Raw genomic sequence first — 27,537 nt, 5'->3', positions numbered from 1 at the left:
TCCAGTATTCACATTTTATTAAGAGCCAGATAAAATCATTTGCATATAAGTCTAATTAAAATTTGTAATCTTCTGAAAACCACAAAAAGGATTTTATTTACATAAAGCAAAAGCTGACATAAAGGCCTACAGTTCATAGCCCCTGCCCAATATCTATAGGTAATGGAAAGTGGGATCTGCAAAATCCACAATGTACTCGTTCCACAAATGACCTACACTAGAGACCAAGTGCCTGACACCGCGGTTTAGTTGAGTAGAAACACCATCTGCAATGGTCAAAAATACTGAGAGCTGCCACGTGGGAACTTATGTGTCTAGGATACCTAGTATCCCAATTGAAAAAATACATCTGAGAACTGAAATGTATGAAAAATTTCATGCAGAGTAAGAGAATTGCATTTACAGTGATGGAAACAGCAAATTATCATGGAGTCGGCAACAAAAATAAATTACATAAACCGTGACCCTCATAGGATTTCATGAGTCTAAATTACAAACACACACTGAAATATAGAGTCTAAGTAGAAATCCCAGTTATGAAGAAGCGTGTGTATGGAAAATGGGACACCAATTGTATGTCACAAAACAATTCTGCAAAATAATTCACAACAAATATTACATGACACTGCAATAGTAAACCATCAAACCCATGATAGGTCTGCTAAGTACATGGTAGAAATTCAGGCATCAAAAGAGTTGTAGATATCTTTTCATGGTTTCTTTCAAACTTTGCCGGAAACGTAACATTTTACCTAAGTCCTTTGCAGGCAATTGCACAAAAATAGTAGTTTCCAATTTATAATTTGTTTTTAAACCAGTAAAAAAACTGATTTTTTAAAATGAAAATTCTGCTAGGTCAAAAAGTGTGCCACACTGATTATACCCTACATGGCTTTGTGGCTTTCTAGTCAGGATCCATGTCTGTGACATGAAAGGACACAGTGATTCTAAAGGCCCCATGGACACAGGCCAGTACCATAACTGGAATCCTGCAGAGCCATAGGAATAGCCATTGAGAGATGAAAGACACAAATATTAAAAACATGAGTATATCAACATGTTGGGCACAAGGAAAGGTTAAGGTGAAGGGAAACACTGTTTCAAGAACTGATGGGTCCATTCTGTCATGTTATGACAGATTTCCAGAGCAATGATCCCTTCCCATCGCAAAAAAAGTTCATCTGATTCCTTAGTTTATCGTCGAGAAAAACGGTTCTTGAAAGCTTTTATTGTCTTGGCCATCATGGGAGCAACTTCTAAAAGAGACAAGTATAGTATAGTGAGTTCAAAGGGTATTCTGCTTATCATAAGATATACAATTTTGTAGTATGCAATGCATTAGAAAAGTCTATGGATTAGTTCACATTTTATGTTGCAGCCTAAACTAAAAATAACCCCATCATAATGAGAATGTAAAAGCAGAATTCTAGAACTATTTGTAAATTTATGAAAAAAGGTAATACTAAAGTTTTGAATGGACAAACGTAAAATTAAACTTTTTGCCCATTAATTCTATGCATTATGTTGGCAGAAAACCAGACATTGCTTGTTGCTAAAGTGAAGCATGGTGGTGGCAGCATCATGATGCAGGAGTATTTGTCACTGGCTGGGACAGGGAAGTAGAACATGAGTGAGGGTATGCTGAATAGAGCTATGGATGAGATATTTCTAATGATAACTTGATCCCAAGTGCTCTGGGCCGAAGCTTCACCTGCCTAGACAATAACCCTAAGCACACAGCAAAGACAATCCATAAATAGCTAGGGGACAACCACAATGCTGAGGCTTTGGGCCCACAGCCTATTACCAACCTGTTATGGCACAGAGTGACATGATTTCTTTCCTAATAATGGTCAGTTATCATTAGGCATGTCAGCGGCTGTACTAATATGCTGTGTATACAATGCTACTACACTGAGATAGTATAAAGAGATCCTTAAAATGTTTTCCTATTAATACATTTATGCTGCATAGTTGTCCTGTGTCTAAACTTGTGGCTCCTATGTAGTGTTTCACATGAGAGTTTTCATAGCTGTAATACTGGAGTAACAGTAGTTATAGTAACAACATACTATTCTGGGGACAAAGTACCAAGAGGCAACAAATAATGATTACTACAGCTCTGACTGTATACACAAGGTGAAGCCATGAGGGGGTGAGTGGCACAGCTGGCAGATGTTTTGCATGAAGGACCAGCCACAAGGGGATTTTATAAATACTGCAGCTTGAACCTATCTGCTTCATAAACATATACAAGATATAGAACACGGTTTCCTGATTTATATGTGAAGAACATCACAACTGAACACAAACTATATGTAAAGGTCAACTAGTAAATGTGTTTTGCCCTCGGAGCATTTCTTTATTACTACTGTAAACTTTCAGTTTGAAACCAGTCTAAGATTTTATTGAGAGCTGTATTATTGTATTTTAGTGCCGTTACTTACTTTTCACCTGTGGTTTCCGAGGGTCATGTCCAGACTGGACAACACTGCTTGGCGTGGACACTGAACTGCTAGTACTCGGTCTGTCCGATGAGTGGGGTTCCTCAGATGACATACTGCTATAGCTACTACTGACTGGCATAAATGGTTTAATCCTGTTGAGAGAAGAATGATATTATCTGAATTCCCAAATACTCCTACTAGTGAGGTCCATCACATGTGAACTAAAGCGAGGGTGTAAGATCTTTACAGGAGGAGTCACTGAAAGAGATAGGATAGGGCTATTTGGGAAACTATAAAGACATTAGTTTCTCCCCTGTAGACTGCCTGTATTGTACAGTCCACAACATTTTCCAACTACATAAAGATTTAATGATGTGATGGGCAACACACAGAACTTCATGGTCTTAAGTTTACAACATATGGTATGTCACTGAAGGCAGATTCACACTGCAACAATCCCAATGTTATATTTGAAGAGAGAAAAAAAAGCAAGAAAATGAACAGTTCACACATGGAATACTATAATAAAGCACATGGTAAAATTTAGTTTAGTTTGGAATGTCCCTTTAAGACATCGGTTGTCCCCAAAATAACCAGTTCTTCCTGGGTTTTACCTTGTTTTTTCACTGACAACTGCTGCTCCTGTTCCAAACTTTTCTTGTCTTCTACGTACATCTCGTGGGGGTTTTACTTCTGTGTTCACAAATGCCATCTTTGCTTGTCGCACTTTCCAAAAATATTAAAGTAAAATATCAGTTAGGTGTATTACTCTATGATACTAGACAAATGGTTGGGATGAGTATGTCAGAGCAGCTGTCCTTGTCATGGAACCACAGAGGTGGGCCCCAGGTAGCAGGACAAAGTTAACTAGAGCTTCCGTACAAGTCGGAAAAATCTTTTTTATATGCCTTCTTCCTAATATGCCTTGTATGGAGTTTGTTAGTATAAAATATGTTTTCAATAGAAGAATCATAATCAAGGAGTCTAGCCTAGCGGGAGCCAAGTCTAGTTTTCTGTAAATAACATGATAATCTTTCTTATCAAAAATAAATCCACTTTCATAACAAGGCTACATGTAACATACTTTTGATCCAGCATTTCCTACGTTTTTGACAGCCGTCATTGCTACCTTGTGAGAATATGTCTTTGAAGGCTACTTAACCAACTTAGATGCGGATGCAGGTTCATGTTGGGGTTTTATTTTGTTCCAATTGACAGTTTGACTGAAACTTCTGTTTGCGCTCAAATTTGAGGACATTTACACAGCTTCCGTTATGTGAAGATGATTCTTTGTTTTCTATGGCCTATGTATGCTCAATCATGCTCTGTTTTTTTTTATTCCTCTGCATTGGGTCCTGCAAGACCAATTCTTATATGCACTAATTGATGTGTATTTTGTCTCTCCATGTTCCCCTGAAAAAAGTTTATTGTTGATTAAAAAAAAACAACAACTTGGATGCAGGAAAGGTTCAGATTATCCTCTAAATCTTACCTTTAGGTTTGTTTGCGTGTGAAGATCGGATATTTTGTGTTAGCATGACCAGTCTGTGCTCACGAGCTTCATGGAGACGGAGATACATTTCTCTCCAAGTCTCATATTCCTCTGGAGTCTCCTTTCTGAAATCTCGTTGACAGTGATTTTTCCATAGTTGATCTGTATCCTCAATAAGTACCTAAATGAAACAAACTTTAGTCAGTAAAGTGCTGCAGATGAATATTCCTCTAAGTTGGTCAAAGATGTTCATAGATGTGTAGATTTCTTTCACCATATCAGTAAAATATGTGGTCCCTCTTCTAGGAAGTAAAATAAAAAGGTTTAGTTTGTTATCCTAAACAGAGGAATAACAGTGATCATTGCCAGCTTGCTTTCTCTAGTTACAAAAAAAAACAATGGCACATTTCCGGGCCTAGTACATGCAAATTTGGTGACTTCCATAGCATATATGTGCTTTTTAAAGGGAACCTGTCACCAAGGACCTCATTTTCACTAAAGTCAGGTTGTAAAAGTTCATGACACCTGCAGTGCAAAAATGCCTCTCTGCCTTTTCTAAGCATTTGCATTACAATAACATTTTTTTATAACTTACTCTTGCATCCTGACAAAATCCTGGGATAGTCACAGGGGTTGGGCTTTGGTTTGGATGCATTTCAAAAAACAATATGTGACTTGTCTAAGCTGCAGGCTGCCTCCATCTTGTGCTCCTGTTCACAGCTTGTCCCTCCCCCACTGATGTCAGGCTGACCAGGTTCTGACCTCTGAGAAGGAGCAGGAGGTGGAGCTAGACAGCAGCACAAAGGTGGCGGCTAAGATCTGAAAAGGGAGTAACACAGACAAGGCAAATGTTGTTTTTTGAAATGCATCCAAACCAAAGCCCAGCCTCTGGGACTACCCCAGGATTTTGTCAGGATGCAAGGTAAGGTATAACAAGGTAAGGTATAACACACAATTATATTGTAATGCAAATGCTTAGAAAAGACAGAAAGGAAGATTTGCAATGCAGGTGTAATAAGCTTCTGCATCCAGTCTTTAGTGAAAATGAGGTCCCTGGTGACAGGTTCCCTTTAAGCCATTGAAGTGACATAAAAAACAAGTCAAACAAGGCAACTTTTTCCAATAAGAATACACATATTCACAGTAATCAGCAAGCAATATCTGAAAATTCACTTTAATTTTGGACCCAACCATTTGGCTCTTTCAGATCACAAGATGTACATGTTACTTGTTCAATTTTCTCTCCTATCACAGTATAATGTTTTAACAACCTCCATACACCTAATGGAAAGATTAAGAGGTATTTGAGGGCATGTCGCCGTAAGGGAATCTTGGGCATGTTGTGCCTGCTTCCCCCTTCTTCAACTATTTCAGCCATCTCAGAACACTAAACAGAGCAGGGAGCAGCAAGCTCTAACAATAAAATGACTAGTGACACCATGCAAAAATCTGTAGATTAAAAGAAACTCAAAGACCAAAGTCTTTACACACATCAAACTGAAAAAAGCATGTGTGAATCTCAATGTTTTTCTGTTGCACCACCTCCACCTGGACGGCTGGGTTCACCACAGAACCTCATCTGCCAGGGTGACAGCAGGGGATTGGAGATGGGTATGTAAAGTTTTAATTTTTTTTTCTTTACAGGCAGAAAAAGGGAAGCTATACATGCACCCCTCTGGCAAGATCTGCTCATCTTTTAGATTCTTATGCTGTGTTTTTTTTTTTTTTAAAGGCTTTTAAATTATGCAAATTAGACCGAAGGGCTCTGCGGTCCACACGTGTTAATGGAGCCTGGAGCCCCTCTGGTTCATTTGCTTGATTGGATGGATGCTGCAGTGGATCCCGCCAGAAGGGGCACACGCCAGTATCCCCAGGCCCACGACCAGGTCCATTTTTTTTTTTGCATTTTCCTTTTTCACTTCCCACCTTCTAAAATCTAGAATTTTACAGCTCATGTAAAGAGCTGTGTGAGGACTTAGTTTTCTGCGTAACAAATTGCACTTCATGGTGACGGTATTTACTGCATGCCCTGTATTGAGACGCTGGCAAAAACTTCCAAATGCAATGAAGTTGGTGTAAAAACGCATTTGAGCAATTTTCTTGTGGGCTCGGAATTTACGACTTTCAGTGTATACCCCAAAAGACAGGTCTCCTTTATTCTTTGAGTCAAGACGATTACGGGGATATCAAATTTATATAGGTTTTAAAATGTTTTCATACATTTACAAAAATTAAAACCTCCTGTACAAAATAAAATTCTTCATTTAGCCATCTTTTGTCGCTAATAACTATTTCATACTTCAGTGTACGGTGCTTGGAGGACTGTCAGCCTTTTGGCTGCACCCATGTGCCTCTGATCGCGGGTGTTACCGGTGGGCTCTGTAATAAAACTGCAGAGATCCATATAAAGAGTAACTGCAGGAGGAAATATACATTATGAGACACTATGGGGAGAGAAGCACTGTTCTAATTGCTCATGTCAACCAATCAGAGCTCAGCTTTAATTTTATAAACAACTGTGGGAAAATGAAAGCTGAGCTCTGATTACTTAGGCAACCAGAACAGTTCTGATAAATCTCCCACTATGTTCTATTGCCTGGACAAATGGCAATGATGGTGAAATGTAAAGACGACCCTATAGCACATGGTATTCAGCCTCGTTATAGTGTTATTTTTCAGTCACTATGTTCTGACAACAGTACTGGTCATAGGAGCACATGTATTAAACTAGTGGCTTGGCCTTTTCTTTAATTTTCGAGACCTATCATGGTGGCTCTGCTCATTTGTGACTATTTATGCGCCTAAAACCATCTCCTTTCAAAGTTCACCATTGTCTATTTTTCTGTAGTATTCAGTGAGTTATCACCAGAATCCAGATGTGAAAGTTGCGACTTTTTTAAAAAAAAAAGTCACAAATTTAGGCTCAAATCTAAGACTGACCTGACCAGGCGTAGAAATTCGCTGAGAGCTGATGGAAACTTTTGGAGACTTTTTCTGATTTTTGTTTTAAAAAGTTACAATTTCACTAGAGACCAAATGCCACACGTATCAATTAAAAAAAAAAAAGATACATCTGACCAGCAGAAAAGGCAAAAAAAAAAAAAAAGAAACAGACACACAAAGCCAGACTTATGATACATGCCCCTCATAGAGTAGCAGTAATATATGGTCCCACAGTGGTATTATTGGCAAAGTCTTCTGTTTGTTCTGTAGCAGAAAGTTGTTAATTTACCTTGTTTAGAAAATATTTAGTATGGAGGTTCTATTTGCTACTTGGACAGAGAAACCGTTGGTAATATTGGTATCATAACTTTATAGTGGACATTGTGTGGTAGCATTATATATATATAGTGGTATTATATAGTTACTGTGTGACTATATTTACAACGCTGTGGACTCTGCAGGCAGAGGATGTAGCAGCCTTCCCTGTGAAGGGAAGGCGGCAATTCCTCTTCTAACAGAGTCAGCTATAGTGTGCAACCTACCAATGCCTGTCCTACGGTTGGGACTATTTCCTCTGTGTGTTGGTGTTATATCCTGGCAGGACTGAGTACGGCCCAGTAGGGGATTGTGGCTGCATTCCCGATTTCCTTTCTTACCAATCACCAGCAGTGGCATCCTTAATTATATTAAGAGTGATGATACTGGCAGATGGGGAAAGGCTTCCATGACACTTCTATTAGATTTTTTCCATTATTATAATGGAAGCATGATGAAAGGTACATGCAGGTGTCTATGATAAGTGGAAAGGCGTATGTTTACTTTCAGTATTTGGTATCCGTTATTAGAAAAGGATAATAGAAACCGTTAGACAGGAAGGGTGAATTTTCTGCACAAAAATCTATGTTAAAAAACACAATTAACTCTGATTGCTGTCAAGTGGAATCCAGCATCTATGCAAGTGCACTTATTAGCCTGATGGGGAAAAGAGGGTCAGCGTTGAAAATGTGCAACGGGTCAAATAATAATTAAAAAAAATTCTTTATAAAGAATAAAGTAAAATAAAGTATTGTTCTGGAGCAGTTTAGATTTGTCAGTTTGGGTCTGGTACTATATCTATGTAGTATGTCTGATTCTTGTACTGTTTCTATGTATTAAGATTGCTTATTGGTCTGCTTCAGGAGCTTGGAGTTGTTTCAGAGTACACCCAGGAACTAAGTCCCACAGACAATTTTGTCTTGCCGTCATTTCCTTATAGTCATTCACCATTTTTTCACACTTTTGTGACAAGAATAGAGATACTTACAGTGTTATTCATCAAATCAAATCTGATATATTGCATATTTGTTTGCTTGTTTTTTTCATCTAAGCGTGAAAAGGTTAAGAAACTCTGCTTTAGGTAATAAAGTATTTGTTATTGTATATCCTGTTTCATGTGTATTGTACACAAAATTCAGTTTAATCTATATAATAGCAATGTGATTCATGAGAATGAGTAACTCACATGATTATAGTCCTCTATCCGGTATAACTGCTCTGGGGTGCACTTCTCCAAAACTGGCTCTAGCATAGAATAGGGTACCCCTCCTATTTCATAGATTGCTGAAAAAGAAAAAAAGAGTAAATAATTAACATTTTTAGAAGTTCTAATGCTCCTTGATTTGAAATGCTATTCTGTTTTATGTAAAGTCAATAAAGCGATTATTTTTTTTTTTTTTTAGAAGATAGTATATGTTTATATATGCAAGCCTTAGCATCATACTGCGAAGCCCAAGAGGCAGTCTGCATGCTGTGTCAGGTTTTACCTGGCTTTCCTCATCATTAATATAAAGCTGCTTTGTCATTCTGCTGGCTAGAAGCCATATGGTATTTGCTGACTCTCACTGGTTTAGCCAAGTAAATCCTGTGGCTTTTACCAGGGTTCATTTACACCGACTTTGAGGACACTGTAACTTTTGAAAGAACCTCCCTCCAAAAAAAGCACTTCAGACTATTTAGCAGATTTTAATAAAAGTTTCTATAACTAGAAAACTGGAAGGTTTGAGACAAAGATATGCTCAGAATGGGGAATTTTAAAGCTAAAGCTACAAGACTGCATTCTCCTTTTTTTTTTGGGGGGGGGGGGGAGGTTACATAAAAGATTAATGTAAGCGGAGAATCTCCTCTTTAAAATCACATCAGGATTCTCTAACACCATGTCTAACTATGATTTTAGATGAGACTGATCAAATGTATGGGTGTTTGTAGCCAGAATTTATCAGATACATCCTCAGCAGGGAAAAGATTACAGGGGTTTTCCAGTTACAACTTGTTATTCTGTTATTTAAAGCAGCATTTTCATATATATCATGACCATGAAACCGGCTTGCAGCCCAAATGCATAGGTCGTATCCTACTCTGTATATTTATAGTGCATCTTAATGGATATCAATAAAGAAGATTTTTACTTTTTCATCGTCCATCTCTGCATATGTGTGCCGGGATGTTAAATTTTTAGTGCATCTTCATATATAGTATGCTTCCAGGTGTAACATCGAATGGAGAGTTGGCCATTCTTGTGTGGGCAATTTCAATTAAAGTCTATAGGAACATTGATAATAACTGAGTATATATACTCACAATATAAGGTGAGTTTTCAGCACAATTTACATGCTGAAAAAGCCTCAATCGGCTTAGACTCGTGTCTATAAAAAAATAAAGTTAGTACACACCCTCCAGCGCTGTCCCCCGACGTCCTCTTCTCCCTGCAGCAGGTCTCCGGGTTCTTGGCCGGCTGGCAGATACACGTCTATGCCCTCTGCTGTCACAGAACTATGACATGGCAGTGTTGCCGCCTACTCATGACAGACACATTGACATAGACGCGCATCTGCCGGCCTGCCAGGAACCCAAAGACCTGCTGCAGGGAGAAGAGGACGTCCGGTGGACAGCGCCGGAAGGTGAGTACAAACTATATCAAGGGGGCCAATATGCATAGCATTTTATCAAGGGGGCCAATATGCAGGGCATTTTATCAAGGGGGCCACTCTGCTGGGCATTTTATCAAGGGGGGCACTCTGCTGGGCATTTTATTAATTGGAGGCGCTGCTGTCGACATATTATTCATGAGGGGAGAATACTAGACTACTATTTTAGGGCTTCTGGCATTGGCTGCTGAACTATCCCTGCCACCCGTGACATAGTACTACGTCCAATGTCGGTAAGTGGTTAAAAGAGTACAAGAGAAGTACCCAGACAAATAGTAGCTACAAAAATACATACAGATTAAATTGTGCCTTCACGCCACATCTGTTGTATATCAATAAGATACAGTTCAGGCAGTGTGAAGATCTATCACAGTGACTTAAGCCGTATGTTACATTTGGTGAATCTTTATATTCTAGTCTACGTTTATGCCACCTAATAGTTGCTGCTGTATGGTACATTTAGGCCACAACTTTGTGATTTTGCATATCTTTTTAAATGTGCCTAAAAAGTCACAAAAAAATCAAAACATGTATGGAAGTAAGTATGGGCCAGTCGTACTTCCATTTGTGTCTAAAACTCTCTGATTTGCAAATAGGGGGTGAAGAAGCTGCAAATCAAAGAAAACATGTCTTGTAAAGATACAATAGGGAAACTGAAACAGACACTGGCAAACTTCTTAAAACCTTGGTGTAGTCTCCAAAAAAAATATGCAAATACTGCAATATGCAAGAACAAGTAAAAATAAAGATACATGTCTCTAGTCAGAAATATATGGTCGAAGAATAAATGGGTTTGCCCATTATACTTACAGTCTATGTTGTTAGCCAGGACCCGAATACACTGCTCGTAGAGGGACATCATCTTGGGCAAGTAGGCAGATTTAGATCCAGAGTACACCTGCATCTTTGAGTTTAACCTACGTCCAGTGAATCCATTACCTTCATCTTCCTCTTGGGAGTACAATGGAGCTAGGAACACAATATTCAGAGTAAGGCAACTTTTACAAGAACATGATCAGTGCCTGCAATCGGACCCAGATGCTGGTCAAAACCCATGGAATGAGCAAAGTGCAGTGGATGGGAGTCCTTGCATCACAGAGATTTTTGATGCAAGTAGTCCCTGTCTGCTGGCTGAACAGCAATAATAACACTTTGTTACTCCTTGCATCATACATCACTATGATGCAATGTGCTCAGTCCATAGGATCTTACCAGCACATGGATCAGATTGCATGGACCAAGTACATTTGTGTGCAGGGATCCTAACAGAATAATCAAGTTCATACAGTCAGTCATTGAAATCTTCAGGAAGGTATCTTACCTTTCCTCTTATGAGGCAAGTAGGTAACTGCTTCAATGGAGGGAAGAGGTCGATAATTTGGCTGGATAGTTGGCAATGGTATATCAGGTAGAACAGGGACTTGGTCAATCTGTATATTCGTAATACAAAAACACTAGTTAAAGAAGACAATGAGAAACAGCAATGTTGAAATTTTTTATCCGTTATTTTTTATAGTAAAATTGTTCCCCGCACCTTTTTACTATGTTACCCCCCCTCCAATCCATTTAATCACATCCACTGCTGCTTGGCCCCACCCATCGTGGGGTGCATGAAATGGTGACAAGATCTGCAGTTTCCCACACAGTGCTCACTGCTAAATTCATCATACAGTGAGAAGGACTGCATTCTGTTAAGGGCAGGAAGTGGACAGGGAGAGGACCTCCTGTCTGCTCAGGCTGACATTTGAAGAGACACAGAAATGTCAATCAAAAGAGTGAGGCATGGTTCACTTGCAGCCTGGTGAAAACATGACTCTTCTCTTCAGAAGTTGACTCTCATCTACTTATTTGTATATCAAGAAAACAGCTGTAATTAAGGTACAGTGCCTCAGAGGCAGATAATTTTAGGTGATGGAGGAGGACTTTTAACCCTTTACCGGCAGGAATTACTGGTGTGAGGGGTTAAGAGATTTATTTCACCTTGTTAGCCAGTGGTTAAATAGATAAAAGTTAAGAGTCTTCAGTTGTTGATACCTTTTATTGGCTAACTAAATAGAATGATGACAATTGTAAGCTTTCAAAACTACTTTGATCTCTTCATCAGGTATGAGACACTATCTGAATAAAACACATATTTATATTTATGTGTGGGTTAAATTTCTGGTGGCAGGTCTTAAATGTGTTGCAGCCTCTGACAATGCAGAGCTTGAAAACACTAGTCTAGTGCTTGTCAGTTTGTGGCATTGTGAATATGAATCTTTTGCAGTTAAAGACTATAGAGTTCTACTACCTGAGCAGAACTCAAGCAATTTATACTGTATTTATGGATATAAAGTAAGTCATACTGAAGTATCTAACCTTAGACTCTTTCTTTTCCTTTTTATCAGGTGTTTGCTGTTTTGATTTGCTTTTCTCCTTATGTTCTGATTTACTCTCACTCGGTTTCTTGGTGCTCTTTTCCACTACTGAAGATGTAGCCTTTACAATGGGTTTCTTCTTCTTCTTAGTGTTTTGTGGTTGGTCATAGCTGAGGTAGGACTCAAAAGACATTGTTGGCTGCTCAAATTCATCTTCTTCGGCTTCAGGTTCTGCTGGCGGGAGAGAGATCTTAATGGATTTCCGATCATGTGTTCCTGAGTCATTTAGTTGGGTTTTGCTCTTAGATTTATCCTTTTTTTCAGATACTTTTCCTTTCTCAAAAGTCTCTGAATTTATTTTGTGTTTATCAGGTTTGAGTTTATCCTGATGTTTCAATACTTTAGTGTTGTCTGTATGACTTTTTGAAACGCTATGCCTATTCTTTTCCTTTTTATGAGTACGATCTTTACTCTCTGAAGATTGTAACTTCTCCTGGCTGCTTCCTGGGTGGGATAGAAAGTCTCTTTGTGCTTCCTTTGATACTAATTTCTCCTTCTTCTTTTCTGGACTTAGAATCTTTATCTCTGATCTGTGTTTATCTTTGTGTGAAGACTTGTGCTCTTGATTCTCCTTGTGAAAGGATTTTTCTCTTGACATACTTGGAGGACTGTAAGTGAGTTCAGGGGAATAACCCCTACCATCTTCAAAATCTTCCGGGTCTGAATACTGCTGCCAAGTCTCTTCTTTACCCGATTCACTTTGAGAAATACACATTTTGTCACTTTCATCTTCATATTCCTCATCTTCTTCTACAGGAGATGGAGAGCGGGGCCTCTTCCGTGAGCTGCTTTTACTGTGCTCACGTTCGTCAGGTTCCACAGGTCTACAATAAATGCAAGAATAATAGTAATAATGGTAAATGGTTTTATAAATATAGTATCTGTTAAAGTGTCACATGATGAAGATTTACAGTGTATTATCTGTGTGGATTTGCACAAATTAGCTGTCTATGAAATTCCAAAGTACTGTATATACTTGAGTATAAGCCGACTCGAGTATAAGCCGAGGCACCAAATTTTACCACCAAAAACTGGGAAACCTATTGACTCAAGTATAAGCCTAGGGTGGAAAATGCATTGGTCACAGCCTTCCCAGTATTAAGCCAGCCCGCCCCCTGTAGTATAGAACCAGCCCGCCCCCTGTATTATAGTGCCAGCCAGCCTGCCCCTGTAGTATAGAGCCAGCCCCCTGTAGTATAGAGCCAGCCCCCTGTAGTATAGAGCCAGCCCCCTGTAGTATAGAGCCAGCCCCCAGTAATATAAAGCCAGCCCCCTGTACGCCCAGCAAATAAAGAAGAGGCAAGTCCTCTTCTTACTTCATGTGCGCTGGCGCCAGCTCCAGGTCAACAACAGGTCTGTGCGCACAGCCGGCACACATACTATGATGTCAGTGGCTCATACTCAAGTATATACAGTATACAGGAGAATTGACATGCACTGCGGATTTCACAGAGAGGGAGGAAAAATTCTCTTCAAAGTTCACCAAGGATTTTTATCTGGATATAGCCATGTTTTTGTGTGGAGGCATCTGCACTGTTTGCAGTTAGGTGATGAAAGTATTAGGTGATTTAAGTAATACTAAAATCCTTTTACCTTGGAATCTCTTGGGGGACCAGTTTTTTCCACTGAGCAACCAAATTCTTTGCAAGATCTCCAACTAGATCATGCTTTCGCAGTCCATTAACGGTCTTACCGATACCAGTGTCCTGTAAAAGGCACCATAGAATGGGCACATGAAATTAGCAGTTATATACATCACTTTTAATTTCTATAAATCGTAATAGCCTGCACAGTTTTCAGATTTCAATGATTAAAGGGGTCATTCCGGGTATAAAAAGTTGCTTATGGCCGTGCCACGGTCCGTTTGATCCATGCCCCTGTTTGTTTACAAGGCACAGAAGCCGCGCACAGGGAACTTCCAGTCCGCGTTGTGGCCGGCTCCACCCATCTGTCCTTATCTCTCAGCGTTGTAAGAGCTGGTAGATGGTGTTGGATGGGAGCTTCCGGCCAGCAGGAAGCTCCCTGTGCTCCCCTGTAAACAAACCAGCGCACAGATGAGACCGACCGCGGCGTGGGACATCAGCGGCGCTGGAGGAGGTAAGTACACATTTGTTATTTTTAAATAGCCCTCCCCCGCCCGGATAACCCCTTTAAGACTACCGCCCAGTGTTTAGTAAAAGGTCATTTATAAGTAATATTTACTTTATAGAAGCATTGTTGTTAATGTTTTCAAAAACTACAAAATATTGTGTGTATAGAATGGGGCATATTTATAAAGTGTCCTAAGGTAAGAGAGTGCAGAGTTAGACTAGACAGTCTCATGCTGCACAAGATTCATGTAAGGGTCTGTTGCTGGATGATAAATCTGTCCTAGTTTTAGACTGTCTAGTCGTACTTTGCACCTCCTATTAGTCGGCTTAGTTTACGCCATTCAATATTCTTTTTTTCAGTAGATTTCAGAATTGACTTTTTTGGGGATCATTATTGCTTTTTATTGAGATTTGAAATATATAATATTAAAAAACCCCTATAAAACAACCCATTTTTAAATCTGCACCCCTCAAGCTTTTAGGAACTTTGTTAACCCTTTGAAATCATCATAGTAATTAAAAACAAAATGGAGGTGCAATTTAGATTGTCAGTAATAAGTTAATTTAGCTCTAAAATATACACATGCACAAAAGATAAAAAGAAAACCCATCTTAAAATTTGTTATGCAATTTCCCAAACGTATGGAAACACACCACATGTGGCCGTTACTTGTTGCATGGGTGCACAGCAAAATGCATAAGGGAAGAAGGGTCATGCATTAGCCAGTTTTGCCCTAAAGAATTTTAGATGGTTCATGGGAGCAATTTTTTCAGCTATAAAATATTTGTTTAGCCATTCATGTTGCCATAGGAGGGCTTACTTTTATACTTTTAGCAGGTTTAGATGTATTCTTCAGTGATACTATTTTTAGGGTCTATGCCATATTCCTGAAAAGTGATAAACTTTTGTGTGTGGTGGTTGGGGGGGGGGGGGGGGGGGTTGGTTGTAGTGAAAACAGCAAGTCACTGTATACCATAAGTAACATCTTATGCAGTAGCAAATTATCTAATTTTGTAGAATAAAACCTATTGTGGGGAAAAAATCTAAAATTTTGGCATTACTATTTTCCAAGTGGTATAGGTCTTATATTTTTATCTAGAGAGAAGGTTGAGAGCTTGTTTTTTTACAGAACAAGTTGTACTTCACAACAGTAGCACCGATTGGACCCCCCAAAAACGCTTCAGGGGCACCGTTCAAGTAGGGAATCTGCCAGCAGGCTTTAAAATGCTGTGGGCACGTTGACAGTGGCATTTAGAGGGTTGACACCTGTGAACGGAGCTCATGGGGATATCAGTGGTAGATTGCCGCTGAAACCCTGTGTTTCTCAATGACGGTTCAGCTCTTCACCAAAGCTGAACAGTCATAGGGTTTATGACATACTCTTATGGCACAGAGAGCGACACATATATAATAGTATGCCATGGAGAGCGGCACATACGTAATCGTATGCCATGGAGAGCAAAGAGGCTAATCAGTCCATTGATTTTGTCGCTGTGGAGGAGACACAGGACAGAAGATGGCTGCTGTACCTGCCTGGTCAGGTCATGTGATCACCTTTATGTTTGGCTGTAGTGGGTTGGTTGCAGTGCATCCAATATGGCCAGTGTTGTGTTGATACCCATCTCAGTGAAGTAATGTGCAGCTATGGCAGTTATACACATCATTACTATGGTAACAGAGCAGGACAGTAGTTACCTGAAATAGGTGTTTTTGTAATTTACCATTAATAATAATTAGTTCGAGCTTCATGCGAAGCATCTGAGGCTCATACACAGTTTTGATACATTGTACAACAGATCTAGCATAGTGTTGTAACTTGTTTCACAAATTATGCAAAGGTGGAAACACCAAACTAAACTAATATTTACTGTGGGGTTTATATAATCTACATACCAGTTGGTAACAGTAATAAACTTACCACTAAAATATCAACAGTAATTGGCAGCTCAGCTAATCTCTTCAATGTCTTCAGCAGCTGTAAAAAAGTAGAAAAAAATTAACCATCATGGTCACTGTTGTTTACAATTTCACCCAAAGTTCAAAGTAGCCGAATTCTTCTATATATAAAGATTTGTCTTTTGGTGGCGCATGTGTAAAATCTCTGGTCCACTCCTGCCAGTAAAGATCACAGAAAATGCCAGCACACGGAATGAGAGGCTTGTGAGACCGACTAGTGCAAATGGTAATCTGCAGCAGCCACAAAAAACAGACAAGAATGGGACCTGTTCCAAAATTTGCAGCTGGAGCAAATATCATCTATATCATCTAATATATAAAACGGAGTGTGTGTGTATGTCCGCTAAAGGAATATGCACCATGACATTTACAGTCACCAAATTTTGTATATCCGCTTCCTGTGACTGAGGAAATGTTAGACTAGGTTTAGAATTGAAATTTTCTCCCTGCTCTTTTCCATTTAACCCAGTGGTTTTCAACCTTTTTTGAGCCGCAGCACACTTTTTGTACTTAGAAAATCCTGGGGCACACCACCAACCAAAATAGCACAAAATGACACTAAAACAGTCATATTATATATAGTTAATAATATAGATTCTAAATTTATTTTACTCACTCAGTGAGTGAGTGTGAAACCTCTTCCTCAACAGTTCTCAGTTTCTCCCTGTTTTTAGTTTATGGTGCTGATTATTATGTGGCTCATATACCGTATATACTCGAGTATAAGCCGACCCAAGTATAAGCCGAGATCCCTTATTTCAACACAAAAAACTGGGAAAACCTATTGACTCGAGTATAAGCCGAGGGTGGGAAATGCATTGGTTACAGCCTCCCAGTATATAGTCTGCAAGCCCCTGCAGCATACAGCCTGCCCAGCCCCTGTAGCATACAGCCTGCCCAGCCCCTGTAGCATACAGCCTGCCCAGCCCCTGTAGCATACAGCCTGCCCAGCCCCTGTAGTAGGAAAAAAAATAACACTGTACTCATCTTTCCAATGTCCCCTGTAGGTCCTCGACTGTCTCAGACAGAAGAGGACCTACGGGTGACGTCAGAAAGATGAGTTTTGTCTTTATGTTTTAGTTGACTCGAGTATAAGCCGAGTTAGGGTTTTTGAGCACAAATTTTGTGCTGAAAAACTAGGCTTATACTCGAGTATATAAGGTACTGCAAAATAAAGGGGTACTATGAGAAGTACTATGGCCATGAGGCCAGAGTACAAGTGCCAGCGCATATACTCATATGAGATAGTACTTGTAGTACTCCAGCCTCATGACTATAGTATTTCTCATTTTACATCGCTGCGCATTGCCGGGAAACAAAACACAGGGGGCACCATAGTTTGGGGAACTTTCCCCGCGGCACACCCGACCATGTGTCGCGGCACACTAGTGTGCCACGGCACACTGGTTGAAAATCACTGATTTAACCTACAATACACTAAAGCTAAGTAATATTGCAAGATAATATGTAATATGATACTTCAGTCACATCCCAAGCTGCAATAATCAGCCTACCATTAGATCATCTCAGATGGCTACAGCTCTGGCTGTGACCTAAGTATCAATATACAGCTATCATTCTTAGTATAAGGCAGCTTATGTGTGAGGTTGTATGTTATCTGTTATATGCTGCTTATGTGATACTTCAGTAACATCCAGATCTGCAATCATCTATCTACCATTATATCATTTCAGATGACTGCAGCTGTGATAGGAGTATCAATCTGCGTGAGGTAATATGTGATCAAACTTTCTCAATTCCTATGCTTATATCATCTGTGATACTTTTGTTCCATCCAGTGCTGCAGTCTTATCCATGTCAATATATACTCCAGGCACCTCCAGAGCTGCAATCATCTATCCACCGTTTGAACATCTCAGATGACTGCAGTTCTGGCTGTTACTGGAATATCAATCTGCCATTATCATTTGTAGTATAGGGCAGCTTATGTGTGAGGTGATATGTTTTCAATTGTGACACTTACATCATCTGTGGGACACTGAGACCAGTTATTTACTATACAGGGAAACACCGGGGGCTACAGCTAGTATTAAATAAGGTTGGAAAAAGACACAGGTCCATCAAGTCCAACCTTTAAGAAATAAATGGTTTTTCTTCCAATCACCTGTGATATTTTTGTTCACAAAAAAGTAATTCAGGCCTCTCTTGAACATGTAAAAAGTATCTACCATAACAACCTCCTGTAACAAAGAGTTCCATAGGCTCACAGTAAAGAACCTTTGTCTATGATGATGGTAGCATCGCCTCTCCTCTAGGCGTAGAGGATGCCCCCTTGTCCTGGTCACAGGCCGAGGTATAAAAAGATTGTACTGCCCATTCATTCATTGTAATGAGGCCATCTTTTTTCTAAACTGAGTAATCTTTGTTCTAGTCCGCTCTTCTGTGTTCCTTTTAAGCAGCTGCCTGGCACTAATCACTAAAATTAAAATTTACCATCATCCAATTTTCACATTATTTTTTTTCCTCCATTGTAAGTATACTGATCAGACAGTATAAGGACACTCTCTTGACCTTGTCTGACCGTATATGTTCCGTGTTTACATTGGGAGCTTTCCAGTTGTACATGTCGAACGTGTGAAAAAATTACACTGGGACATTGCAAGAAGTGCAACTTAAGACCTCAAATACACATCTGCAAACAGATATGATGGTCTTAAATGTTACTTGAGAGCACATCTACCACCAGGATGAAGGATTGTAAACCAAGCACAATGACATACTGGTATGTGCCCCTTCTGACAGGATCTGCTCTTTTAACTTCTTATTCCATGTTTTGTTCCAAAAGAAGGAGCCCCTCAGGCTCATTTGCATAATTGTTAAGCCCTTTTAATCTTAAGAACAAGGGTATAATAGGTTTAATGGGGTATTCCCATCAGGGCATTTACATTTAATTAAATGCATTTGCCATATATAAACATTTCTTCAATTGGATGTTATTAAAAAAAATGTTCCTGTGTGAAGATAATTTCTCATAAATGTAGTCATATGGTCAATTAGAAACCAAATAGCTTCCTCGGATACGACCACCATGCACTCTGGCAGCAGCGGCCTGACATGCACTATTGAGACCTGTCTGACCTCCTGTATTCAGCTATCATTTCCACATGACGGCTGTGGGACCTGCAGTAACTCCCGGACATTTCATATACAAAAACTTTTTGTTTCTTTGTGCAATCTCTCCAGCAGAGGTGGCCGTATCCGAGGAAGCCATCTCGTTTCTAAGGGACCATATCACTACATTTATGGGAAATTATCTTCACACAGGAACATTTTTTGAAATAACCTCTAATTGAAGGTTATTTTAGTGAGGACCAATCTCTACGCTGCACAGCATATTGTCCAGAACCCCTCTTCATTTCATGCACAACCCTACAGGTGGACCCCTGTCACTGCAGCAGAGATGCAGAAGTATTGGGGAATAATACTCCTTATGGGGCTTGTAAAGAAGCCATCGATCAGGGACTCCTGGAGCACAGACATACTGTACCACACCCCCATGTTCCACAAGGCGATGAGCAGGATGCGCTGAAGTTTTTGCATAACACCGACAACACACAGTGCCCACCCAGAGATGTTATTGTCGTTTGTTTAAGGTCAGGCCCATATTAGACCATTTTAGTGCCAAGTTTTCTCAGGCATATACCCCCACCCCCCGAAAAATGTGGTCATAGACAAGTCCCTGGTACAATTTAAAGGGAGACTTCAATTATGCTAGTACCTGCCCAATATGAGGTCAAGGTATGGCATGAAGATGTATAAGCTGTGCAAAAGCACATCTGGGTATACCTACAAGTTCAAGGTATATGAAGGGAAGGACTCCACTATTGTGCCCCCAGAATGCCCCCCCCCCTCCTGGGTGTTACAGGGAAGATGGTGTGGGATTTGGTGCACCCACTGCTGGACCAGGGTACCACCTACACTTGGACAATTACTACAAGAGCCTTTCTGTTCAAGAGCCTCACTTCCAGAAATACTACGGCATGCGGCACTGTACGCAGAAATCAGAGAGGTCTCTATAAGTTGCTGCTTGGGCAAAAAATTAAAAGGCACGAGAGCAGGGCACTATGCAGCGACTCTGTATTGTGTGATAAGTACAAGGACAAGAGAGAGGTCCTTGTATCAACCACAATAAATGGGCACATCAGCACCCCTGTCCCAGTACGAGGTACCAGTACAGAAACCCCCAAGCCGGACTGCATGCTGGATTATAACAAGTACATGGGAGGGGTGGACTTGTCGGACCAGGTGCTACAGCCATACAACACCGTGCGGAAAATCAAGGGTGTGGTACAAGAAGTTGGCCCTGCACATCATGCAGATAGCACTATATAATTCTTACATGTTACATCTATGTGCAGGCCAGAGGGGAACTTTCCTGGAATTTAAAGGGAACCTACCACCACAAATCTACCTATAAAAGGTAGATCGGGTGGTAGGTGGATCAATGGGACATGAGGATAGCCCTTTTAAGGGCTAATCCTTATGTCCCCGCACTTTTTTAGTAACTAATTTTATTATGTGGCTACTGGGCCGTGGAGTAGCCGCATCTGAGGTTACACGAGGCGGCTACTCCACGCCCTGGTAGCCTCTTTTCTCCTCCTACTGACCATCTTCGGCGCGCAGCTGCTTGTAGCTGCGCGCCCTCGTCCGACGATCATGCAGTCTGCGCATGCGCAGAACAGCAGGCCCGCGCCCGCGCGGTCACTGCTCCGAAGCCAGGGCTGCACAGACGCAGACTGCAACATCGTCGGACGAGGGCGTGCAGCTACGGGCCGAAAATGGTAAGTAGGAGGAGAAAAGAGGCTACCGGGGCGTGGAGTAGCCGCCTCGTGTAACCTCAGATGCGGCTACTCCACACCCCAGTAGCCGCATAATAAAATTAGCATAAAAGTTTGATAAAAGTTACTAAAAAAGTGCGGGGACGTGAGGATTAGCCCTTAAAAGGGCTATCCTCACGTCCCATTGATGCACCTACCACCAGTTCTACCTTTATAGGTAGATTTGTGGTGGTAGGTTCCCTTTAAAAAGGTGGTTATTAGTATTTTCTTTTTGGAGACCAGGAAGGGGGGAGTGTCAGCACTTCTGGAAGTGAGACCACAACATGTATTGTACCAGGGCAGCACTTTCCAGAAGTTCCCCGAACTGCCAGCAATGGAAGGACACAAAAAAAGGGGGTGCTCCAAAAGAAGCTTTCGGAAGGACACCATTTACCATTGTGAAACATTCTCAGAAAATCCAGGACTATGTATGAAAAATTGCTTCCGTATTTATCACACATCCCTCGACCTTTAGATGTAGATTTTACCCTGATGTACTATGCACAGCTTATACATCATGCTTCATGCTGCACCTTCCCTTCTAAGCCCTGCCATGTGCCCAGCCTGTAGATTATTGCCCCATGTGGGGTATTGCTGTACCCGGGAGAACATGCATCATGATTTTTGGGGTGTCTCCTATGACAAAAGCTGGGCACAATATGACATAATGAGTATTATTTACTATGTACTATCCATTATGCATTTTATTTTGAGTCCACCCGTGGGGTTAAAATGCTAACTATACCCCTGAATAAATTTACGGTCAGTTCTTAGGGGGTGCTACTGTACTGGTCCCTATTGGCATCTACAAATGCTTAATGGTGCCAAATAGAAAAAAAAAAACATGTCTGTGCACCAAATGCCAGTTATTCCCTTTTGAGCCCTGCTCTGTCTTCATCCTGCAGAGTATTGCCACATATGAATATTGTCATACCCATGAATAAGCCTCAAAGATCTTTGGGGTGTTTGCCCCCAGTGGCATGAGTTGGGCTGATTTCATGGCACATTTGAGAAAAACAATGCAATTTATACTCTGCACCATTCACTTATTTGAGCCATCATCTTAGGGGTTATAATGCTCACAAAACCCTAGAAACATTCTTTGAGGGGTGCCCTTTCCAAAATGGCTTCACTTTGTGGGGTTTCTATTGTACTGGTACCTCAGGGGCACCCCCAACATTAATCTAGTGAAAATGGAGCTCCAAAACCTAAATTCCGCCCCCTTCCTATTGAGCCCTGCCGTGTGCATATCCTGCAGTTTATTGCCACACATGGGGTATTGCCCTAACCGGAATAACCCGCAGAATGATTTTTGATGTGTTTATCCCTAGTGGCATGAGTTGGGAAAAATACATTTGTCACTGCAGTGGCATATTTGAGAAAAAAAATCACTTTGTATTACATTTTGACCAGCATGTTTGGGGTTACAATGCTCACCACAACCCCCCAAAATGGGGTGTAGTTTCACTTCTCAGGGGTTTTTATTGTACTGGTACCTCTATGGCTCTGCAAACATGACATGGCACTCCAAATCCAAACTTGTGAAAACAGAGCTCAAAAAGCTAAATTTAGCAGTTTTCCTTCTCAGCCCTGCTGTGTGCCCACCACAGATTGTTGCCTCATGTGGGTTATTGTCATACTCGAGACAACCCGATGAATGATATTTGCATGATGTTTGTCTAAAGGGGCACTAAAATGGCATATATGAGAAAACAATGCAATTTTTGCTCTGCACTATTTACTTTGTATTACATTTTGACCAGCATGTCGGAGGTTAAAATGCTCACAACCCTAAATTCTTTGAGGGGTGTAGTCTCCAAAATGGTGTCGCTTCTTGGGGCTTTCTATTGTACGGATGACAAGTTTGAGATATTAGGTTCATAAAACAGTGATACTTGTGGGGGTATATAGTACATAAGCTTTTATAGGGCGCTTCCAAACTGAATTGCTCACCAAAAATGTAGTTTTTTTAAATCTCTTGAAAAATGTATGAACTTGCTACTAAAACTATAAACCTTCTAACATCCAATAGACCAACCAATACAGAATAGGGAAACTGAATTTAGCATCTCCAAATTAACCCCTTAAGGACAAGGCCCTTTTTTTTATTTTTTCATTTCCATTTTTTACTCCCCACCATCAAAAATCAATAATTGTACTTCATAGTGATATTTAATATTCCATGCTGTGCAGCGGAAAAAAAAAAAAAATTCCAAATGCAGTGAAAATGGTGAAAAACCGCATTTGCGATGTTTTCTTGTGGGCTTGGATTTTACGGCTTTCACTGTGCACCCCAAATGACACGTCTACTTTATTCTTTGGGTTGGTGCAATCACGGGGATACCATATTTGTTTTATAATGTTTTCATACATTTACAAAAATTAAAACCTGTACAATTTTTTTGTTTTGCCATCTTCTGGCGCTAATAAGTTTTTCATACTTCGGTGTAAGGAGCTTTGTGTGACATCTTGACTGCTAACATTGTTTGATCACTTTTTATTGATTTATTTATATTTTTCAAAATGGCAAAAAAGTGGCATTTTCAAATTTGAGCACCATTTTCCATTATGTTGTTAAACGCAGTGAAAATCCGTTATTATATTTTGATAGATTGGCCATTTTCGGACGCGGCGATACCTAATGCATTTGTGATTTTTACGGTTTATTTACATCAGTTCTAGACAAAGGGGGGTATATTATTGCATATTGTAATGAATGGTTAAAACTTGGAACACCCGAGGCTGTCATGCCAACCGATCGCCGCCTCACGGGGAGCGACAAACTTGACCTAGATGGCGGCACCCCCATTTTTTTTTAAGCCACTGGTAGCTTTGCCGGCGGCGATCAACAGGGTTACCGGTAAGTGTTTTCTTCAATATGCAGCAAAGACACAGGCTATGGAGAGGGCTCTCCATGCACCCGGTGTACTATAAAAATTATAAAATATAAAATATATCTTTTAAAGGAAACCTACCATCAGGAATGTACCTATTAAGGTAGATCTGAAAGTAGGTTCCCATTCATGTCCTAAATTATCCTTCTTAACCCTATAACAATTTCTAACCTAATGTACCGTTTATCTAATATGCTAATTTTCTACCGGGCATGGGGTAGCTTTTTCTCCCGCTCCCAGAGACCCAACCTGTATACATTTTTGCAGACGCCACTAAATGTACCCAGGTCTCAACCAAGAATCAGAAGTGTAGAGAATTGGAGAAAGTTGCTACCAAACTTGGCTATAAGAGACTGCAATGCAACTTTTTAATTTCCCACCAACCACGGCAGTGGAGTCAGAGTCGTGATAAAATGGACCAACTCCACAAGCATAAAAAAGTGTCAACATTTCCTTTGAATGTCTCTTCTATTCCTTATCTAAGGATTTATGCCAGGGCAACATTTATTGGTCCAAGGGCTAAATTGTCATACCACTCAACTTTAAAGGGGCTGCATCAGTAACCAGCACCCTATAAGCGCCAACACCACAGTAATTTTTTACAAATTTGCCACTGGCAAACTAGATTACCCATATCCATACAAAGGAGAGTTTGAGCACCCAGTAATGCGAATCGCTATAAGAACTGTCCATATTATCAGATACTAATTAAAAGTTATGTTTTAATTACACTTTCCTGTGTCTGGATATGGGTAATCTAGTTTGCCAGTGGCAAATTAGTAATAAATATTGAGTCAAGAATCCCTGCAAACACATAAAGGCCCTCCTTTTTTTTGAGTAACACCACAGTAAAGAACAAAATGCTACACCAGAAAATATAAATACCACACCAGAAACCAAATTCGGAGCACATAATAGTACTGGAGACCCCCACAGAAGACTAAACAATATTGGAAACCACCAGAACACAAATACTGATACTCAAGATCCCAAGAGCAGATTACAATACTGGAGACCCCCAGAACAGACAGGAAAAAGGATAAATTATCTCCTTTCCTGGTTCCCCATCGCCTCCCTGCACCACACAGCAGCAGCTTACCTGCTCCATGTGCCACTCTGCAAGTTGTATGTGGCTGCATCAGGACCCAGAGCAGGAGAGGACCTTAGAGCAGTACAGTACAGATCACAAGTACTTACCACTCCTGGGTCTTCTCCTATGGGCCCTGACAGACATACAACCAGGTTTTCAGTAGCACTCAACTACCAAGCCTCTTGCACCAATGAACTTTTCCATCAATTAAGTTCTCATTGGACCGCAACTCATGGCTTGACAGGCTGCATGTGGCCTGTCAGCGTGGCATATGCACCCCTAATCCCCTCTTTTAGTTGAGATGAATGTGTGCTTCACTTTATGTACATGCTCAGAAGTGAAGCTCCTCTGCTATAGATTAGAGAAATAAGGTGCTTGGAAGGAATACCTGCATTTATCTCAAGCAGTGCTAGAGGGACCAGGAAAACAGGACTGTGGAGTCAGTCACCATTTTGGTGGAGCTGGAGTAAAGCTCAGGAAATTGAGGAGTTGGAGATGCAAGTTTGGTTTACTGACTTCACATACTGACAAAACACAGTATGGTGGCTGTGCTTGGTATTGTAACAGGGTGCCAATGCATTGAATGAGCTGTGTTTTGGAAACAGTTCTTGTTGGATTGCCAGTGACCACTGCAAGTGGCTGAGCAGAAGGGATGGTAGATACCTATGAAAGAAATGATCACCTGTTCTATGATTGGGTGCTCAATTATTAAAACCACGACTGTAGAAAACAATCAACTACTCCCAAAATGGTAGAAGTTTTGGAAGAGAAACCCCAGGGCTGTCACAATGGCTACATCCACAAGGGACATTGACAAATCTAACCTTATGCTGTACAGTAAGTTGAGCTGCCATTTAGGTTTTCATGATATACTATGGTACATGGCGTACCTGCCCCAACCTAAACGTTGTTTGCAGTGGGGGCTGGTGAAGAAAATTCCCTAATAGACCTGCATTATATTCCATAGACATATCTAAATGTTTATGGCCAGATGCAGGTTGAAGTTCAGATTCACTACATGTTACAGAGCTGAATATGGCTTGTGTGTAGTAATGGTGATAAGATTGATGTATGGAGAGGACCTTCATATCTGGCTATGGACACTGGTTACATATATAATTATATGATGGTTAACCTTCATACAAGATGGAAGCCGCGATGTTATTTATGTAGAAGTAAAGAGGACAGTCAGGTCACTAGTACAGTATACCTGGTCCCTGCCAAGTCCTTACAGGGGGACAATAAAGTGGGGCGAGGGTCTGGCCGTGGCAGCATGACTCCAATATAGTAAGCTCGTCACATCATGCGCAGCCCATTCTAAGCCCCGATAACCAGAGCTGTGCCCCCTCAGCAGGCATATGGCGGTGGTCGCACCGTGTACAGAGGCAGCGCCCCCCCCAGCACAGGCCCCCTCGGCCACGTAGAACAGCGTTACCGCGTGTTCCCCGACTGCCACCTACTAACCTACCTTCTTAGATTCAGCACTGGGCGAGAGTCTAGACTGCAGCTTCTCCACAACTTCCACCACGGAGTCTGCCATCTTTAGATCTGGCAGGTGCGAGACCGGAAGACTCCTTCAGCTACTTTCCTTCCACAGAGGGTTCGCCATCAGAATTCCGGCCTTAAGGAAGCGGATATGCTGGATAGTGACGTATGAGGAACACCAAGCGCCACCATCTTAAGTACTGGCAAATAGCTGCCACACGTCACCGCCTCGTTCATGCTGTACAGCTTCTCAGCTGCGTCTTCTCCCATTACACATGCCGCCTCCCCTGGTGGCCGAGAGCCCCTCAATTACCGGCTCCCTGAGCCTCTGCAGGGAAGGGGGTTACTATGGTGTGAGGCGCTCACATGTAGGAGCCATTCCCCTGGTGCAGGTCAGAGGGGAAGGCCGATGCCTACAGGAATAGGACAGGACCCGGGAGCCAGGTCTTTGTTTATGCGAATATTTCCCGAATTAAAATCAGTACATTTATCTCTATAAGGATTAAAACCAGCTCCATCATTAGGATGTGTTCACAGCAACATCTTCAGATTTGTGGTGTAAAATAATGAAATTGTACAATACTTACAACGTGTGCAGCCAGGAGACAATGTATAGCCATGCAGTCTGTTGCTTGTATGCCTTACAGTAATAGCATGGCTGCTGTGCCACTCCCTCAATACCACAGGCATTACTACAGATAATGCCCACTAACAAGAAAAGCTGGTAATCATACACATGATAACATTGAAGATCCTGCAAGAAGAGGTTATCCCCCATGTTTTATTTATGCAAATTTGCACTACAACTATATCTTCAAGCTTGTAGGCTACAGACTAGCAGGCTTACAAAATGCACAGGGCACAACATCATGCCTTGCTCCACATAATCAGTCAATTCAGCTTTCTATATGGAGCTTGCCA

General features: G+C 40.9%; 1 protein-coding gene across 1 annotated transcript; it reads right to left on the bottom strand.

Moving 5' to 3' along the window:
• ELOA (elongin A) lies at positions 1 to 26,766 on the bottom strand. Its single transcript, XM_072136506.1, has 11 exons — positions 26,600 to 26,766; positions 16,272 to 16,328; positions 13,856 to 13,968; positions 12,204 to 13,086; positions 11,167 to 11,275; positions 10,656 to 10,814; positions 8,384 to 8,481; positions 3,940 to 4,120; positions 3,062 to 3,173; positions 2,448 to 2,599; positions 1 to 1,256 (listed from the first exon to the last, which is right to left on the bottom strand). The coding sequence occupies exons 1-11, from the start codon at positions 26,669 to 26,671 to the stop codon at positions 1,195 to 1,197; spliced, it is 1,998 nt and encodes a 665-aa protein (XP_071992607.1). The 5' UTR covers positions 26,672 to 26,766; the 3' UTR covers positions 1 to 1,194.
• Positions 26,767 to 27,537: the final 771 nt, after the last annotated feature.

The sequence above is a fragment of the Engystomops pustulosus genome, chromosome 2 (assembly GCF_040894005.1).
Source record: "Engystomops pustulosus chromosome 2, aEngPut4.maternal, whole genome shotgun sequence".
In the NCBI taxonomy this organism is placed as follows: domain Eukaryota; kingdom Metazoa; phylum Chordata; class Amphibia; order Anura; family Leptodactylidae; genus Engystomops; species Engystomops pustulosus.
This window is presented reverse-complemented; position numbering and strand designations above follow the sequence as displayed.

Coding starts and splice junctions, on each gene's coding strand:
- ELOA (XM_072136506.1), bottom strand. CDS start 26,671: ATGGCAGACTCCGTGGTGGAAGTTGTGGAGAAGCTGCAGTCTAGACTC. Junction 8,482..10,655: donor CCTGGCTAACAACATAGACT/GTAAGTATAATG, acceptor TTTCTTTTTCAG/CAATCTATGAAATAGGAGGG. Junction 4,121..8,383: donor GGATAGAGGACTATAATCAT/GTGAGTTACTCA, acceptor TGTTTCATTTAG/GTACTTATTGAGGATACAGA.